Source organism: Melanerpes formicivorus, unplaced genomic scaffold, assembly GCF_026170545.1.
Source record: "Melanerpes formicivorus ecotype bairdi unplaced genomic scaffold, bMelFor1.0.p_v2 SCAF_43, whole genome shotgun sequence".
Taxonomy (NCBI): domain Eukaryota; kingdom Metazoa; phylum Chordata; class Aves; order Piciformes; family Picidae; genus Melanerpes; species Melanerpes formicivorus.
Genome location: NW_027142395.1, coordinates 1409722 through 1428331, shown reverse-complemented (window position 1 = coordinate 1428331; position 18610 = coordinate 1409722). Strand labels below are relative to the sequence as shown.

Here is an 18610-nt window from a genome sequence, read left to right as displayed (position 1 = left end):
AACCTATACTGACAGGTGGACCCAGTGGACTGAAGCATGAAACTGGTGTTCTAAGTCACTCAACAGTTGTAGAAGCCATAGTCCAGTCAAGAAGACTGGACAAAAAAAAACATCAGCAAAAGGATTCAGATATTCACAATTGATTAATGAGTCTTACCTCATTATACAAAAACTCCAAGACAGGTTTGAATTTTTCCAGGTTGTCCAATATGCAGTTCTTCTGTAAATGAGAAAATGTAAATGAGTAGAAAACTCAAAATTCACTGACAATGGCAAAGCCTTTGTTTTGAGCTGCGTACTGAAGGATTACCCATGACCATGATATTCTGAATTTAGCCTCACATGGAACTAGTCTTGCAATTTAACTGTAAGTAGATAAATTAAAATAGAAGAAAAGACAGGGATACAGATGAAGGTGGAAAAGAATTGTCTACTAAGGCATCTCAGGCTTGTGATCACAGATTTAGCACAGATGATTTCAAATACAAAATCCATCATGTGGCAGGAGCTTACATCAATGGATAGAATCATTCCAGCATCCTGGAACTAGCTTCTCCTTTGGTTCACTGTGGCAGAGAGTAGTTTGGGATAGTGTCTTAACTACCTGCCTTGATTGATAAACCGCCCAATGAAAAGCTTACCAGTAGTGTGGAGGCACAGGAAGAACATGGGTTTTCAGCACTAAAAAACACTGTGATAAGTTTCCAGTCATTCTGGAAGTCCATCATCTGGGAGGGAGAGGGGGTGGAAATAAATAAAATGAAGGAATAGGATAAGAAAAGACCTATTTTCTGCTTTCCTTTCTCAAAAAATATTTGCTATGACTTTGAATCAACAAGACCAAACAGCAGTCCGTGGCCCCCATCCTGGCCATTATGATCACTACCATTTGATAAACCATCCCACTTTTCCCTAGAGAAGACAGCAAATGGATGGATAGGCAGAAAATGGTGCAATTAAAGATGAAGGCACATCTATAAAAAACTCAGGATAGAGCTAGAAATTGCTGCTGCCTTTGGAGAGTGTTGAAGAAGATGGACATGAACAGCTTAGCATGGAGCTTTATGGTACCTCTTTTCATCACTGTTGGAGCTCCCTGACAGGATTAATAATAATAATAATAAAAACCTTCAATATCATCGTGTCCAACCCATCAACCAATCCAACCCACCTAATCAACTAAACCATGGCACCAAGCACCCCATCAAGTCTCCTCCTGAACACCTCCAGTGATGGTGACTCCACCACCTCCCCCGGCAGCCCATTTCAACGAGCAATCACTCTCTGTTCCTCAGCTACTAAGATTGGGTCAGACTAGTGGGATGAAGACTGAAGGAAATGTCTGAGCTACAGCCCTGCTCATCTGTGCTGTGTTTGTTAGGCAGTTTTCACCAATACTGGAGAGCATTGATTAAAACCACTCAGTTCCACAAAAAATTTATGCGAAATCCATGTACAAACAGTTGGATGGGCTCCCCGTAGTGCAAAGAGGCAAGAGGAGAATCGTCTTGGCAATTACATTTGCCCATTATGTAAAGGCCATTTTACAAAATAATATGCCTCAGAACTAGGAATAAAAGAAAAATGGATATGTAAAGCTCCAGAAAGGGATTTACAAAGCACTCAGTCATGAGCGATAATTTAAGCTCTCACCGGCACCAACCACTGACATCAGCCAAAGTAAATCTAGGTCTCTACTGTCCTTTTTGAAAATATGACCTAAAGGACTGAGAGGAAAAAGATGAGACAAATACTGAGAATTTGTTGGTTTCTCAGAAGCCCTGGCACAGTTACAAAGCATGTCTAGCAGAGGTCTCATCTCCTTAACCAACAGGAAACATACTGGCTTCCCTACCAAAATCTTTGGTTATTCATACAAATGTAAGCCCAGTATGAGACTTTTAAGAACAAAACACTAGACTTGAAAGGTACAGAATTAATTCTTATTTACAACAGAAAGGCCAAAGTCCATTAACCTCAAGAAACAGCTTTTTCTGTTTTGAAGAGGGGGGTTGAGTGCTGTTTAAAGTATTTAATAATATTTCCCCCTTTTTCTGGTTCAACACCTGTGATTTAAACAAACCTGATTCTCCTTCATGAGCTTCACTATTTCTTCTGCTTGATGCAGGAGGTCTCTGAAAAGCAGAAAGAAAAATAGAACCTGTGAAAGCTTCAGTAAAGCTTTGGCTGATTTTTACCATTAAATAAAACAACATTTGAGACTTCAGGTAGGATTAATACTTTCTCCTCTAAATGTGATAAGATTAGACACTTGTCTGTGCTATGCAGAGAGCCTGGGGCAATTAGCTCTTATTCAGGCATCTCACTTTCAGACAGGTGCACTTAGGAAAACTGCAGACAGCCTCTAATTCTACTTTGCCAAAAAATGTCTTTTGCAGCTAAAAAAAGGGAAACCTGATGTTAAGGTGATCCAGATCCCCAAGGACACAGTGGGCTTTTATCTCCTGTTTCCAAGAGGTGACAATTGAGCCACAGCACAGCGTATGTCCCTGGAGTGTCTGTGCAGCCTTTGCCAGTACTGAATGTATTTTGTGTCCAGCAAAGTGCTCCAGCATCAGAGGCATCCATCCTATACCTTGCCAGATGTAAATCAACTGCCCAGCCAAAACCCCTCAGACTTACATGGCTTGACTCTCCGATGTCACTCCCTTAGTGCCAGGCAGAGGAGGCTGGTGTAGGACCAATGGATTAAAACTGGTGATAAGAGCTGAATGACATACAAAGGTTAAGTGATTTCAGCATACAAGGGACTGCTACTCTGCCTTTTCACTACAAACATAACAGAACTAAACCATCCAGAAACTACTAAGTCTGAGCATCTCTTGGCAGGCACCAGAGTTACACCTGAATCCCTCTGCAGCTTCTGGCTGGCTTTGCTCCCCATCTTCAGAAGTGGAAGTTGAACATCTGAGTTTGCCTCCAGACTCGTGTCAGAAACCTCCATTTCCATCTCTTGTGTCAGCCACTAGAGGTGTAGGTGGATTTAGAAATGAAGCTACTAGGAAAGGCTTCCCAGAGACAGCACCCTGAAGCACAGAGAAGTTGTCAGGTTTTAAACCCTTTTTCACAGGGAAATGAAGGGGACGTTTAGACACTAAGAAGTTTTGGAGGGGAAGATCTCAGAGCTATCCACTACTCAACTCAGCATTTCAATGTACCTGAAGGTTTTACATGCCACACCCTTCAAGCAAGTCAAGACTGCCTTCAGAGCCAGCTGGAACCGGCAGATAGAATTCATATATGTGGTGTATCTATGGCAGCCTCAGTGTAAATCCTGACCACATGGCAGCAGAAAGAATACTGGACAGGCAAACCCAAGTTTTCATTGGGCTAGTGTGGGCAGCAAGCACACTCCAACAAGGACTGTGGTGTAGGTAGAAGTAGCAGCTTCAAAATCCCTGTTGGGCTGAAGGGCTGTTGGCAGCAGCCCTTTTTCATCACTATTTGTCTCCTCAGACTCTTTAAAGCTGGTATGGATAACCCACCCTGGCTGAATTCATGTTTCCCAAGTACACCATTCCTCCAGCTTCTCTTTTACCCCTGCAATTAGTTTGTGCTGCACCTGCTCTGCAACCCAGCAAAGCCCTGGAGCTCCTGCCAGCATGCCATTCAATAGGTCACCTGAATCCCAGTGTGCCAGCAAGACGCACCTGCTAAAGTTTCCACGCTCACGTCAAGAAGGCTCTTTCCTGTGCTGTAGAAAGAGAAGAGAAAACAGGAAGTTGCTGTTATTCCACTGCTTGAAGAAAAACTGTATTGCAGCACAGCCTCAATTTCTTATCAGCCATGCTACATCTGAGAGTGCTTATTAATGGTGATGGGATTAAAAGTAAGCGGTGTCTTTACAAAGGAAGAATTGTCTGAAGGGGGATTGGAAGAGGAAGAGGGGAACCAGGCTGTGATGAGTTACACCCATCCTGAAAGCAGCCGGGGGGGGAGGGCTTTTGAGAGCTTTGCCCTCCCTGGAGGGGGTTTTCCCCCTGGGAAACTGAGTTAGTCTGTTCCACTTCCCCTCCCTGTCCAGCAAGCCTATAAAAAGGAAGACACCACAACCATTAGCGCTGCTGGCTTCCTGCTCCTCTGCCATGTGGTCAGACCTGGTCCTCCTCCCTGCTACATCCACACCTCTACAAAGGACTGGTTTTGTATACATATTTTTCCCCATCCATCCTTGTTCCTTACCCTTGTGAACCTTTCCTGTTATTGATTTTTAGATACATATATATTGTTTAAAGAAAGTTTGTACCTCTCTGCTTCCCAACTGACTCCACATTATTTCTCAGTGGATTTGCTCCTTCCCTTCCTTTTTCTCTCGATCGGGAAAGAGGAGGGGGGAGCAGGGGAGGGATTCTCAGCCTTGCTCCCCCTCCCCCCCATCTGCGCTCTTAGGTCCCCGTTAAGGCTCAAACCACCACATAGGCAGGCCCCCTTATCCATATGCATAAACAACAAAGGAGCATCTGCAGGATATCCTTATCTGAAACTCAAGGTAAATCAGTGGGATTCTGTTACGAGGATGACAAGACACTGAACACAGCCTAAACTTTTGAACTTTCAGACAAGGGCACAGGCCTAATAGACTGCTAAATATTAACTTCTCCACCCAAAGTCGTGAAGAACCTAGTTTAAATGAACCTACAATGTATGTAGCAGGGGGGTTGCATGTGAAGGGGGGACATGTAATAGGTGGTCTGGGAAAGACTGTAAATCCTGAGTGCCCTAGCCAATAGGGGAAGGGAGAGAGAAATTCACAGCTGGGAAGTTAGGATAAAAGAGGAGTTGCAACTCCTGGCAAATTGAGAGACTCCACCAGGAATTGTCCTGTGGACCCTCCCTTTATTTGAATAAAGCCTTACTAAACTCCTATGTCTGTGTTGTGAACAGGAATTTCTAGGTAGAGAAAATTTTTCCTTACAACAGCAACTGCTGAAATTAAGAATGGATCCTTTCATTCCCTAAAACTGGCTTGTCATCAGTTGCTGCTGGGTAAGAACACAGTCGTATGTTTCATTTTTTTTCTGGCTCTGTACCCTCTGCATGTTGCAGTAATTGTGCTTGTGTACAAGTAAGGCAGGGGCCACAAAGGTTTCCACAAATATTATTAAAAAAATATTAGTCAACTAAAGTTTGTCTATGCAGGGCCAGATCCTCATCTGGAATGCTATGACTCAAAAGAGCTGCAGAGTCTTGTATTTACTAAATTTAGCTATTTGTTTACTCACTGATTTATATCTGCCATGGAGGCATGAAGGAAGAAAATCGGGTAAGGCTTGTCCATGAAGCAATAGGGACCATTCAAGCAGAGGACAGCAGATCTTTCTTTGCTTTGATAAATCTCTGTTTTCAGGTCTCTAACTAGGCAGTATGTAATACCTAGGATTCATCAGGTAGCAATCACAGAATTGTCAGGGTTAGAAGGTGCTTCAAGGATCATCTCATTACAATTACCCTGTCATGGGCAGGGACACCTCACACTAGATCAGGTTGCTCAGAGCCACATCCAGCCTGGCCTTGAAAACTGCCAGGGAAGGGGTTTCTACCACCTCCCTGGGCAACCTGTGCCAGTGTCTCACCACCCTCATGGTGAAAAACTTAATCCTAACATCTAATCTACCCATTTCTAATTTTGTTTCATTCTCCCTGAACAACCCCAACTCTCTCAACCTCTCTTTATAGGAGAAGTGCTCCAGCCCTCTGATCATCCTTGTGGCCCTTCCTGGGACATGCTCCAGCACATCCATATCTTTCTTGTAATAGAGGCTCCAGAATTGGACACAGTACTCCAGGTGGGATCTCATCAGAGTGGTGTAGAGGGAGTGAACCACCTCTCTCAGCCTGCTGGCCACAATTCTTTTGATACAGCCCAGGATCTGATTTGCTTTCTGGGCTGCAAGTGTGCACTGGTGGGTCATGTTGAGCTTCTCATGCACCAGCATCCCCAAGTCCTTTTCTTCAGGGCTGCTCTCAAGCCAGTCACTTCTCAGACTATATTGGTGCTTGGGATTGCCCCAACCCAGATGCAGGACCCTACACTTGGTCTTGTTGAACCTCATGAGGTTGTCATGGGTCCACCTCTCCAGCCTGTCAAGGACCCTCTGGATGGCCTCCCTTCCCTCCAGTGTGTCTGCTGCACCACACAGCTTGGTGTCATCAGCAAACTTGCTGAGGGTGCACTCAATGCCACTGTCCATGTCACCCACAAAGATGTTGAACAAGACTGGTCCCAGTGCTGATCCCTGAGGGACTCCGCTTGTCCCTGGCCTCCACTGGGACATGGAGCCATTGACAGCCACTCTGTGGGCGTGGCTGTCTTTAGCCACTAAGTGGTCCATCCCTCAAACCCATATTTTACCAGCTTGGAGATTCTTAATCAAGGCTGTTATAACCCTAAGGTAGTTCTATATCTTGCATAAATACAGATAATTTATGTTTACTAAGGATTGGGGGAAAGCCAGTGTCTCAAAATCCTTTACATTTTTCTCCTCCTAAGTATCATGACACATCAATGCTAACAGTTCACTGTTACCTTTGGAGTAAATGCTCATGATGTACACCAAATCCTTGTGCCTGTGAATAAACAATGAATAGTAGCATTAAGGGAAGGGTAAACTAGTGCTGCATATGCTGCATATGCTGCATATACTGTATTCCAATCCTGTTATAGAAAGATTTGCTTTCTACAAACTCTCTTACATTTTAGTGTAGTTATTTACAGATTTAAATTGTTTTTCCAGAGCTTCCTTATTACAGCATATTGTCATAGTCTGGTAATCCTTTCTCACTTACTGCTTTCATTACCCACAGCTAAAAATAAAATTTGGCTAGTTGAACTCAAATTGAGTCAAGTGAAATGCTGTTCTAAACCAAAATTCTCTGAGCTCACTCCATTTCAACAAGGAACGTGATCTGAAGTTGTTTAGATAATTTTCATGGATGGCACTCAGCCAGTATGGTGCCTGTTAAAAAAACCAACAACTTAGCATAAACAGAGAAATTTTGCTGATTACAGAGTGTCTGAGGAAGAGACAGTGACAGGGATGTTTGCTCTAGGAAAGCAGACATTCCTTAGGAGATCAATTATATACTTTTCTGTGGCACCATTCACGAGAAACAAAGACAGCGCACAACAAAGGCTTGCTCGAAAGGGGCACGCATCTGACACGGGTGAAGCACCTCTGCATTTAGGACAATTGTATTCCTCCAAAGAGGAGGGCAGTCACAAGGACCCCCAGAAATGCTGATTTCCTATGGAAAGATTTCAGCCCAAAGAAAAGTATGATGTCTTGAAGAATACCACCTCAAATTTGAAAGTTGTTTTCTGATAAGGGAGAATCTCTCCCATTTCCTTGCAGTTGTAGCCCCTCAATGGTTATCAATTTTTGCCCAGCTTGCATTTCATAGAATCATAGAATCCATAAGGTTGGAAAAGACCTCAGAGATCATCAAGTCCAACCTGTCACCCAACACCTCATGACTATAAACCATGGCACCAAGGGCCACATCCAATCTTTTTTTGAACACCTCCAGGGATGGTCACTCCACCACCTCCCTGGGCAGCACATTCCAATAGCCAACAACTCTCTCTGTGAAGAACTTTCTCCTCACCTCAAGCCTAAACTTCCCCCAGTGCAGCTTGAGACTGTGTCCTCTTGTTCTGGTGCTGGTTGCTTGGGAGAAGAGACCAACCCCCACCTGTCCACAACCTCCATTCAGGTAGGTGCAGAGAGCAATAAGGTCTCCCCTGAGCCTCCTCTTCCCCAGGCTAAACAACCCCAACTCCCTCAGCCTCTCCTCATAGGGTTTATTCTCAAGGCCTTTCCCCAGCCTGGTCGCCCTTCTCGGGACATGTTCAAGAGTTTCAATGTCCCTTGAATGTGTCTACATTTCCTCCAAGCTTGAGAATTGTGGTTAAATGCTTTTAACTGAGCCTCAAGTCCGTTTCAAATATTCATCCAAAATTGATTGTGTTAGAACAGGCAGGAGAAATTTACCCAATAATTTGTATGTCAAAATCATATCTTTGTGATTCTTCTAGATCATAGAATCATAGACCCATAGAATCAATGAGGTTGGAAAAGACCTCAAAGATCATCAAGTCCAACCTGTCACCCAACACCTCATGACTACTACACCGTGGTTTCAAGTGCCACATCCAATCCCTTTTTGAACACCTCCAGGAAAACAATCTCTAAAGAACACACTTCAACAGCATTAAAAGTTCTGCTGATTTCTCAACAATTTGTTCAGTTGTGGTCACCAAAAGGTAATCTTTTTTCCAGTTTGAATTTTCACAGCTCCTTCTTCCAGTTATTCGATCTGTTATGCTCATTGTTAAGAAAATCCAAGCTCTCTAATCAAATATCATGATTTCCTGCAAGAACAGTGTGATCACATTTCCTTCAGCACAAAGTCAGATGACTATTTTTAGATGCAGAGCATGCTGGAACACTGAACAGCAGGTATTTCCAGTCATTTTTAACCAGAAGCCTTTGATGCGTGTGGAAAGAATTGAGTCCTGCATGCCCTAACTGTGACCCCTAACTACATCATCAATTCACCTCACAAGGGAGGAAATAGGTCATACTCAGCACACTCCCTGCTTGTACTTACTCTTTGCAAACTTCCTATTGCAGTGACTATTTTAATGTCAGCTGGCCGCAGAGCATGAACTGCAGAAAAGTAAAAGATTTCAGGTTAAAAAATAACCAAAAGAGCAGTATCCTTGAAAGAAAATTACATTCACTAGCATGCTAAAACATCACAAAATTGATTAAAACATAAGGAGTCTGTACTGGATATTTTAACTGGCAGTTAAAAATCAGTCAAACATGGAAAAACTTTGTTCAGGTGTTCAGTAAATACTTGGGGTATTTAGGTGCACTAAAATGCTCAACCATCAAGCAAGATCACAAAACATTGCTGTAAATTATTTCAGTAACAGCAGCATCCTCAACTAACAGCTGAAGAAGCTAAGGTAGAAAAATAATTATGGATAGAACAAAAATCTAAGCAGTTTGTAAATCCTACCTCCACTTCAGACACAGCCCACATATATGCAACCCCTCAAACAGCTGGTTTATCCCCCAGCCCATTCTCAAATAATTCTGTGACGGAAAGCCTCTACAAGACTAATATCAAACACAAACCTGAAGATGAAGGGCTCTCAGATAACATCACCTGATCACATGGAAACTGGAAGCTTCTTAGAGCCTTTGACAGAAACAAACACGGTTGACTGGTTAGGTCTAACAAGGAAATTTGTGGAAGGAGGGGTCCTATGAGTTCCATTTTCACAAGTATCAAGCTCTTACTGATGAAGCAGCTAAAGAATACAGCTCTGCTAGAAATACAAGGGAATACAGATCTGTATAGCTGCATTTTAAAACCCACTCTTCCAAAACTTAACACTTTTTTCTCAGTTTTCTTACTAATTACCACAGAATGATGGCTAAGCAAACAACGAAATGTGCCGAACACAACCTGATCCATCCATTGCTGCCAGCAGTGATCACAAGGACATCTACTGCACACATCTTTATGTGCCAAGGGGCACCCAACAGACACAACAAAAAACCACATTTCCAAGATGCAGCAGGAAAGACAGAATGAACCAAATCTATGCACCAAAATTCCCAGGCGAGCATAGAAACTGCTAAAGAGGGGGGGGAAAGAAAGAGTAGCATTTGGGGCAAGAAAATGCATGAAGCAAGTCACTTGGAATAACAGACAGCTCACTATCAGTAGAAACACTCTTTAATGCCCATTAAATTTTGACGATACATACTGCCTAACATCTAGTACTTTAAATAGAGAGGAGAGAAAACCCCCCCAGGGTGACTTGCCTGGGTTTTCTCTCATCACTCTGCTACACATTGGCCACAACAACCCCATGCAGTGCTACAGGCTGGGGTCAGAATGTCTGGAGAGCAGCCAGGCAGAGAGGGACCTGAGGGGACTGGTTTACAGTAGGCAGAATGTGAGCCAGCAGTGTGTCTAGGTGACCAAGAAGGCAAATGGCATCCTAGCCTACATCACAAATAGTGTGGCCAGCATGAGCAGGGAAGTCATTCTGCCCTGGAAGTCATTCAGCACTGGTTAGGCCACACCTTGAGTCCTGTGTCCAGTTCTGGGCTCCTCAGTTTAGGAAAGATGTTGAGTTGCTGGAAGGTGTCCAGAGAAGGGCAACAAAGGTGAGGGGAGGTTTAGAGCACAGCCCTGTGAGGAGAGGCTGAGGGAGCCTGGGGAAGAGGAGGCTCAGGGGAGACCTTATTGCTGTCTACTACCACCTGGAAGGGAGGTTGTAGCCAGGTGGGGGTTGGTTTCTTCTCCCAGGCAACCAGCACCAGAACAAGAGGACACAGTCTCAAGCTGCACCAGGGGAGGTTTAGGATGGCTGTTAGGAAGAAGTTCTTCACAGAAAGAGAGACTCGCCATTGGAATGTGCTACCCAGGGAGGTGGTGGAGTCACCATGACTGGAGGTGTTTAGGAAGAGACTGGATTGGGTGCTTGGTGCCATGGTTTAGTTGATTAGATGGTGTTGGGTGGTAGGTTGGACTCAATGATCTCAAAGGTCTTTTCCAACCTTATTAATTCTATTCTATGCTAGTCTATTCTATTCTAATCATGATTTGCACAGGCAAGGATGTAATCTGTGTTGTGACAACAGCCACAACAGTCCCTATGCATCTCCTAGTCTCCTGTTGGGGGACCTTAACAGTGTGCATGCTTTCAACTATTACAGCAAAAGGAAAAGTTTAACTTTGTGTTTCAGTAAGAGCAACACAGCATCTAGGAACAAGTCTATGCACAGGATATGCAACTTAATAACAAATGTTGCTTGGAGAAATCTTTATTTCCTGATTACATACTGTAATCTTGCAGCTGCAATATCACATTGCTGAATTATTTGTTTTGCATTTATTCTTTGCACAATAGAACCATTTAGAGCACCAAGCTGTATTCTTTTCTAATTTTGCCTTGCCTCAGAGGAAACAACATCCAGAGGCAAGATCATAGAGTCATAGAATCAATAAGGTTGGAAAAGACCTTTGAGATCATCAAGTCCAACCTATCACCCAACACCTCATGACTAACTAAAGCATGGCTTCAAGTGTCACATCCAATCCCCTCTTCAACACCTCCAGAGATGGTGACTCCACCACCTCCCTGGGCAGCACATTCCAATGGCTAACAACTCTCTCTGGGAAGAACTTTCTCCTCACTTCCAGCCTAAACTTCCCCATGTGCAGCTTGAGACTGTGTCCTCTTGTTCTGGTGCTGGTTGCCTGGGAGAAGAGACCAACCTCCACCTGGCTACAACCTCCCTTCAGGTAGTTGTAGAGAGCAATGAGGTCTGCCCTGAGCCTCCTCTTCTCCAGGCTAAGCAACCCCAGCTCCCTCAGCTTCTCCTCATAGGACTTGTGGTTAAGACCGCTCCCCAGCCTCGTTGCCCTTCTCTGGACACGTTCAAGAGTCTCGATATCCTTCTTAATTTGAGGATCCCAGAACTGGACACAGGACTCAAGGTGTGGCCTAACCAGTGCTGAGTACAGGGGCACAATAGATACTGGGCGGGGGGGAAGAGAATCAGATAAAATTATACTTTACCTTTAGTTTTCCCTGTTCTTCCAGATGATCTGCATCACCTTAAAACATTAAAAGAATGAATTGTGTTATTTTATTACCTAGGTGGGCTGAAGACTTCAAGAGACTCAGTATACCTCAAACCACGAAATATTGAGAAACATCAGAATATCTGCTAAACCTTTCTCTTCTGCCCTTCTTTCCAGAAGTCAGGCTCATGTCAACAACCATCTATATTTTCTTAGCTTTAGCTACACTAGAATAAGTTTGAAATTATTATAAGCAAGTGAGATCTGTTGAAATTAGTGGAACATAATGAAATATACACACAGGTGATGAACTGCTTGTGGATGTCCTCAACCAACCTCATCCTCCACAAATCTTTTCTACCTGCTTTCCTCTTCAGCTCCTTTAATGTGTCACTGTGGATTTATTCTGTCTAACTTTAAAGTAATTTGGACATCTACGTGGTGGAACTCCTTAGAAAGGAGGAATTCACATTAATCTACATCTTCCACAGTCAGAAAGCAACATTGCACTGTTGTGATTTTGCCATAGTGATATAGAAACAGCTGCCATGTCTTCTTTTAGTAGAGAGTGTTGACAGATAAAACAGCCCATGGAGCCAGAAGTCAGGACTGTAGCTATTTCGGTAAGCATTCTCTTTCCTTGAGTATACATTTGGATTCCCTGAGCAAGCAATTACTAAATGCAATTCCCCAAGACCTTTCTTCCATGAATTTGCATTTTTTCCCCACACTTTTGGCTTCCAACCAAGTCCTGTGACAAAGGTGCTTTATAGTTTAATTACATGATAAAAAGAAAATTACTTTCTCTTTTGTTAATAACTTGACTTATTTCCTGGTTGTTCTTGTAAAGAGGAACAGTTTCCCCTCCCACAAAATTTTACCATTGTGCATTTCTGTATATCTTTGTCACATACCTATCCATCCTTCTTCTGGGCAGAAGAGCCAGACTATTTGATCTCACATAGTAGTTGTTTCATAACACTTAACACTCCTTTCATAGAATCATAGAATCAATAAAGTTGGAAAAGACCTTTGAGATCATCAAGTCCAACCTGCCACCCCACACCTCATGGCTACTAAACCATGGCACCAAGTGCCACATCCAATCCCCTCTTCCACACCTCCAGGGACAGTGACTCCACCATCTCCCTGGGCAACACATTCCAATGGCTAACAACTCTTTCTGTGAAGAACTTTCTCCTCACCTCCAGCCTAAACTTCCCCTGGCGCAGCTTGAGACTCTGTTCTCTTATTCTGGTGCTGGTTGCCTGGGAGAAGAGACCAACTCTCTCCTGTCTACAACGTTCCTTCAGGGAGTTGTAGACAGCAATAAGGTCTGCCCTGAGCCTCCTCTTCTCCAGGCTAAGCAACCCCAGCTCTCTCAGCCTCTCCTCACAAGGCTTGTGCTCGAGGCTTCTCCCCAGCCTCGTTGCCCTTCTCTGGACACATTCAACAGTCTCAATGTCCTTCTTAAATTGAGGGGCCCAGATCTGAACTTTTATTGTACTCTTAGGTTTTTCCACATCATTTTTTGAGATGAACATTCTAGCCAGCTGTTCAGATGCAGGTGAACTATGGACCTATACACAGCAGCAGCAATGTGTTTCCTATGTTGTTCTCTCCCTGACCCCTGAAATTGTTTGTCTCTGACTGTTGCTAACGCTGAGCTGATGTCTTCAGACAGCTAAGCTCTGTGTCTAATTTAGCATTCACTATAGCCTACACATAGCTGGAGTAAGTTTACCCCATATGTATTACTTCTGGGGTTTCATTCTGAGCATCCTGAATAATTTTATAAACTAGCATGCTCCTTTATTCAGATAACTTCTTAATATGTGTAGAGCCACATCTCAATGGCAAATCATAGAATGCTAGGGGCTGGAAGGACCTCAAAAGATCATCTAGTGTAACTGCCCCGCCAGAGACAGAATCACCTACACCAGATCACTCAGGAGTGCACTTAGGTGGGTTTTGAATATCTCCAGAGAGGGAGACTCCACAACCCCCCTGGGCAGCCTGTGCCAGTCTTCTGTCACCCCCACAGTGAAAATTTTTTTCCTCATGTTTACATGGAGCTTCCTGTGCCTCAACTTCCACACATTGCCCCTTGCTCTGTCATTGGGCATCACCAAGAAGAACCTGACTCCATCCTCTTGGCACTAACCCTTTACATATTTATAAATATTAATGAGCCCCTGTGACCGTTTGAGGCTGTCCCCTTTAGAAAAGGAATATGGTAGTCGGATGTTTGTAAACGAAAAGACGGATCTAAACTAATTTCATTGGTAGAGTGGGAGGAAGCACCTTCTGAACTGGGAGTGCAGCAGAGTATCATGGGCATTCCTGCACTTTTCTGGTCAGTCTGTCTTCCCTCCTTCGGTGGCTTTGCAGCTCACAGCATTCTGGGCTTTCGGCCAAGGCTTGACCTTGAAACTGATAAACTGCAAGGCCTGTATTAACTGCTTTCCAATTAACACATAACTGCTTCTAACATTTTTTTCTCTTTTCCCTCTTTCTAACCCTCTCTGGGGAAAGGGGGAGAGAAGGGGGAGCAGAGGTGGGGAACCCCCTCAGCAGAGGGGGTGAACTCTCATTTCTGTGCTGCTTCGTTGTATATTTTTGTATATATTGTAAATATTGTAAATTCTGTAAATTCCCTAAACTGCTTTGTAAATATATAGCAACCCTCCTTTGCTAATTCGGCTGGGAGTTTTGGGCTTTTTTTTCCCTTTCCAACTTTCTTTCCCTTTACTTTACAGGGGGGGGAGAGGAGGCTTTTTGGCCTTACCCTTCCAACCCTATGACAGACCCAGCTCTCTCAGTCTCTCTTCATAAGGGAGATGTTCCACTCACTTAATCATTTTTGTGGCTTTGCACTGGACTCTTTCAAGCAATTCCCTGAGGTCCTTCTTGAGATGAGGGGCCCAGAACAGGACACAATATTCCAAATGCAGCCCCAACAGGGCAGAGCAGAGTGGGAGGAGAACCTGCAGATCAATGTGAGCTTCTATGGGGTTTGATTTCCCCTCTTCTCACACTCCAGAATTTTGCAGTCTGATTCTTCATACCCCAGTTTTTAACCAGGGGCCCACAAAAGGTGCTCTCAATCTTATACTGTGACAGTTCACTTCTTTATGAGCTCTCGCTCAAAAGATTTGTAGAAATACAAATACACCCAAGCTGAATAATCATTCCATGGGCACATGCCCCTTTTTCATGGATTTTCTTCATCAGTTCCATGAGGAAACTCCTCTGTTATGTATTATTTACCCAAAGTCAGTGCAGCCTGTTCTTCATGTTGCTACCACAAATTTGCATGGTGCAGAAGACCACCTTACTGCTGTTGTATAACTACCACTCCAGTTCCCCAGATCCTCCTAAAATGCAGCCTGTTATAATACAGGCTTCACATTTGACATATTCAATTTTCAACACCAATAATGATTTAAAAATATATATAGTTTGCACCAATGTGTTCTTATTTCTTAGTTGGATCACTCCCCTGGGAGAATATCATCTAACCCTGGCAGTTCTTTTACTACTTGTTATCAATTTGTTCAAGGATTTGACTGTTTCCCCACTTGACCTCTGTGTTGAAAGGCTCTGAGTGCAAGGCCATTTTTAAGCTCTTGTGCAGAGTATATCAGGAGGGGAAAAAAAATTAATTTAGTTTGTCTTCAGCTTTTATACATCAGCCAGCCTATAGACTCCCTGTTCCAGACATATTTCAAAAGGGATTAATTAGTTTTTATTCCTTCAGCTATGATTCATTGTTTCCTCTCAGATTTATTTTTCACTTGGCTGTTTAAATTTTAACCTCTTTAGTTTTCTTAGTTTGCTTTGGATTTGTGTTTTTTCCTATGATTTTTGTGACTTCTGCTGCCCTCACTGTTGTAGTCATTCCCTTACTCCACCATTTAATGATTCTAGTTCGCATTTTTAATTTTCTTAACATCACTACCAAAAAAAAACCAACAAAAAAAGAGAAGTATTTTAAGCATTTTTTGTATCAGTTTTCCCAGAATTTGAAAGAAAGATTCTACTCCTTCCTCCCTTGCTGTTACAGTTAATCTGTTTTAGCTAACAATTCTTACAGGGTGCTAACAATTGATTATTTTGTTTTTCCTCAATAAGATAGGATCTCAGGTAGTGATAGGACTAGGGGGAATGGAAAGAAGCTGGAGGTGGGGAGATTCAGGCTGGATGTGAGGAGGAAGTTCTTCACCATGAGAGTGGTGAAGCCCTGGAATGGGTTGTCCAGGGAGGTGGTTGAGGCCCCACCCCCGGAGGTGTTTAAGCCCAGGCTGGATGAGGCTCTGGCCAGCCTGATCTAGTGTGGGGTGTCCCTGCCCATGGCAGGGGGGTTGGAACTATATGATCCTTGTGGTCCCTTCCAACCCTGACTGATTCTATGATTCTATATTCACAGGAATTGCAGTCACCATGCACATTTCCCCCTAAATTAAAAAGCTGAGATATGAGAATTTTTTCCTGTTTATTCAGGAACCAAAACCTCCTAACAGTTAGTTACTACAGCACCCTGTAAACCTCTGAAAAGACTTACTCTCACTGCCTACTGGTAAAGTAAAGCACTATTACTGTTCATCCTTACTTTCTTACAGGCAGAGAGCTAAAACACAGGGCCAGCAGAGCCAAACTATACAAAGCATTTTCAGTCCTACAGCACCTACAAAACTGGCACCTGGCACCAAATGTGGACTTCACAAATACAGCATAAGGAATAAAGGCCTACCCTGAAATTTGCAGAAATCCAGACAGCAATTACCTGAGTGCCAGGATGCTGCCTAAACCATTCCCACAGTCTTTTGTCATCGAAAAGGTTATCTTAGATATTAATTTGGAGAAAAACTCAAGTTCCTTCCTTGAACTTCTGCACCATTTGAGAGCAGATCTCAGTATTAGTCTAATTATCTGAGGATGTTTTTTTCTCATCAGGAAGCCTTGATGCCCAACTGAGATGCAGTCCACTCCCAGAAGCTTGCAAACCAATGCATCCAATCATCAAACATGCCCAAAACTACATGCAAAGTCACAGTTTTACTCAGTTTTCTTCATTGCTTCTAAGCCTCCTGTTATACACCCCCCTTGCAACAATTAGAAGCACAGGTTCCTAAATCCCCTGTAACTCAAATTATCAAAGAGGGTTTCAAAACTTACCTTCTGAGGAGAGCAACCAAAGAAACAACAGGCCTAACAGGGGCTTCATTGTGAGTGCCTCTATGAACTGATGGTCCTGTAGCACTGTCTATTAGACTTCAAGGCTGTGCAGAAATAAATTATCTTCTTTCCCTCCTTTATATTTTTATAAGTTAATAGCTCAGCAGTCATAAATTTTATTGGCCTCTTTACCTTTGGAAAGCAAAACAACAATGGTATTTTACTCGAAAGACATGTGCACCTCTGGTTTGCAAATCGCCCCATCCAAGGGTCAGAGGAGTTCAGAAGTGGTACAACTTCTCTCACTTGTTACGGGGCAGCTGGACACATTGCAGGGGGACTCTCAAAAAATGCAAGGACCGAGATCATGAGAGTCAGTTTCCAGCAGGGTCAAAGCTCTACCAGGTAATACCTTACACATTAATTTGCCCTTAGCCTGCCTCTACCAGGGAAGGAAGAAGCCTCTGTTCCTGAGGCAACAAGGGCAACTAAGCCTTATATAACAGCCCACATCCACCTAAAGAGGAAGGTTGTGTTCTTCCCCTTGCCACCTTCCCTGCCTCCACTCCTTGCCTGCTTTCAATGAGCTTCATGCTGTGCCTATCTTCCACTAACTCCAGAACCACCATCACCTTCCCCAAGATAATTTAATTCACTAAAACACAAAAAATATGTGTTTGGTTGGCTACCAGGGGAGTGTGAAGAACATCACACAGCTCAGAAGAGTATGGGAGAGTTGTGATCCCAGTAAGAAGGCCCTCCAGTCAGATAAGCAGCAAACCATGATGTAGTACAATGCACTACCTAGTGCTGTGACACCCTGTCCTAAAGTGAGACAATGAAAGGGTTGTGTTACCTCTCGTATGTCATCCAAGATCATAAAGTTCCTTGGTAGTGAGAGAAGAAGCAGAGACGTGCTGAGGGAAACCCTTGAGCACCACCAGTCTTGGCAGCAGGCATAGCTTCAGCCCATGAAAGGTAGGAAGTTCTCCTCATGTTGAATTTTCCTCCACCATGATGTACCTCACTGATGTTTGCTAAGACAGAGTGCTGGTAGACAAGCACCCTTATTCACCCCAGGTCTCCAAATCACTCACTAAAAAGTAGTTACAGTAGTCTGGTCACTTCTGCAGATTCAAACAGCACACAGAAATGTCAGGTAGACCATGATGTGACACTTGAAGCATAGTGGAGTCTTGCTGGCAGTTACAGCGTGAGGATCAAGCCTCTGGAGAGCAACCTGCTGTTCTAGCACAAAACACGAGAGTGCCCTTCGGTCTCTTCCAATCCCATTGACACCTAGATACAGCTCCTACATGAATAATGGGAAACTGCTTAAGTAAATAGCTTCAGATGTTTAAATAAGCCACTGACACACTGATCTCAGGCAGCCTAACCTTCATCCTTCAAAGAAGTGTTTATTTTGGCTTTCTGCTGTTTCCTGAGTGAAATTTTACATTCTTTAAAGGAACATGTTTGAGATAGATCTTAGGCTCACTTTGCTTCTCAAAAGACAGGACTTTAATATTAATTCTGAATGTAAACAGCTATTGTTCATAGTAACAGGCAAGAAAGAATCCACATTGACAAGGAAAAGCATTCTTTTACCTCCTGAGCCTCAAAACTCATCCCATTACAAACATACTACAGATCTCACCAGTACAAGGGGGGTGCTTACTTCAGACACAGAAGCATGGGCAAGTCTGAGAGGGACACACTCATTCAGGTCTCACAACCTGAAACACAATTAGACATGCAAACTCTTTTTGACCAGTAGGGTAATGAAAAATTAGAAGCC

The 18610-nt window shown here is 43.4% G+C and overlaps 1 protein-coding gene across 2 annotated transcripts in view; it reads right to left on the bottom strand.

The window, feature by feature from the left end:
* PLB1 (phospholipase B1) overlaps positions 1-16884 on the bottom strand; it is a 116283-nt gene extending 99399 nt beyond the window's left edge. For both annotated transcript variants that reach the window (XM_068158823.1, XM_068158824.1), the window contains exons 1-10: positions 16813-16884; positions 11630-11667; positions 9168-9231; positions 8632-8690; positions 6548-6588; positions 3672-3715; positions 2644-2728; positions 2084-2135; positions 642-728; positions 158-220 (exon numbers count right to left, since the gene is read on the bottom strand). In XM_068158823.1, the coding sequence (XP_068014924.1) occupies positions 158-220; positions 642-728; positions 2084-2135; positions 2644-2728; positions 3672-3715; positions 6548-6588; positions 8632-8690; positions 9168-9231; positions 11630-11667; positions 16813-16861 (582 nt within the window). In that variant the 5' untranslated portion in view covers positions 16862-16884. The remainder of the gene's footprint in view (positions 1-157; positions 221-641; positions 729-2083; positions 2136-2643; positions 2729-3671; positions 3716-6547; positions 6589-8631; positions 8691-9167; positions 9232-11629; positions 11668-16812) is intronic.
* Positions 16885-18610: the final 1726 nt, after the last annotated feature.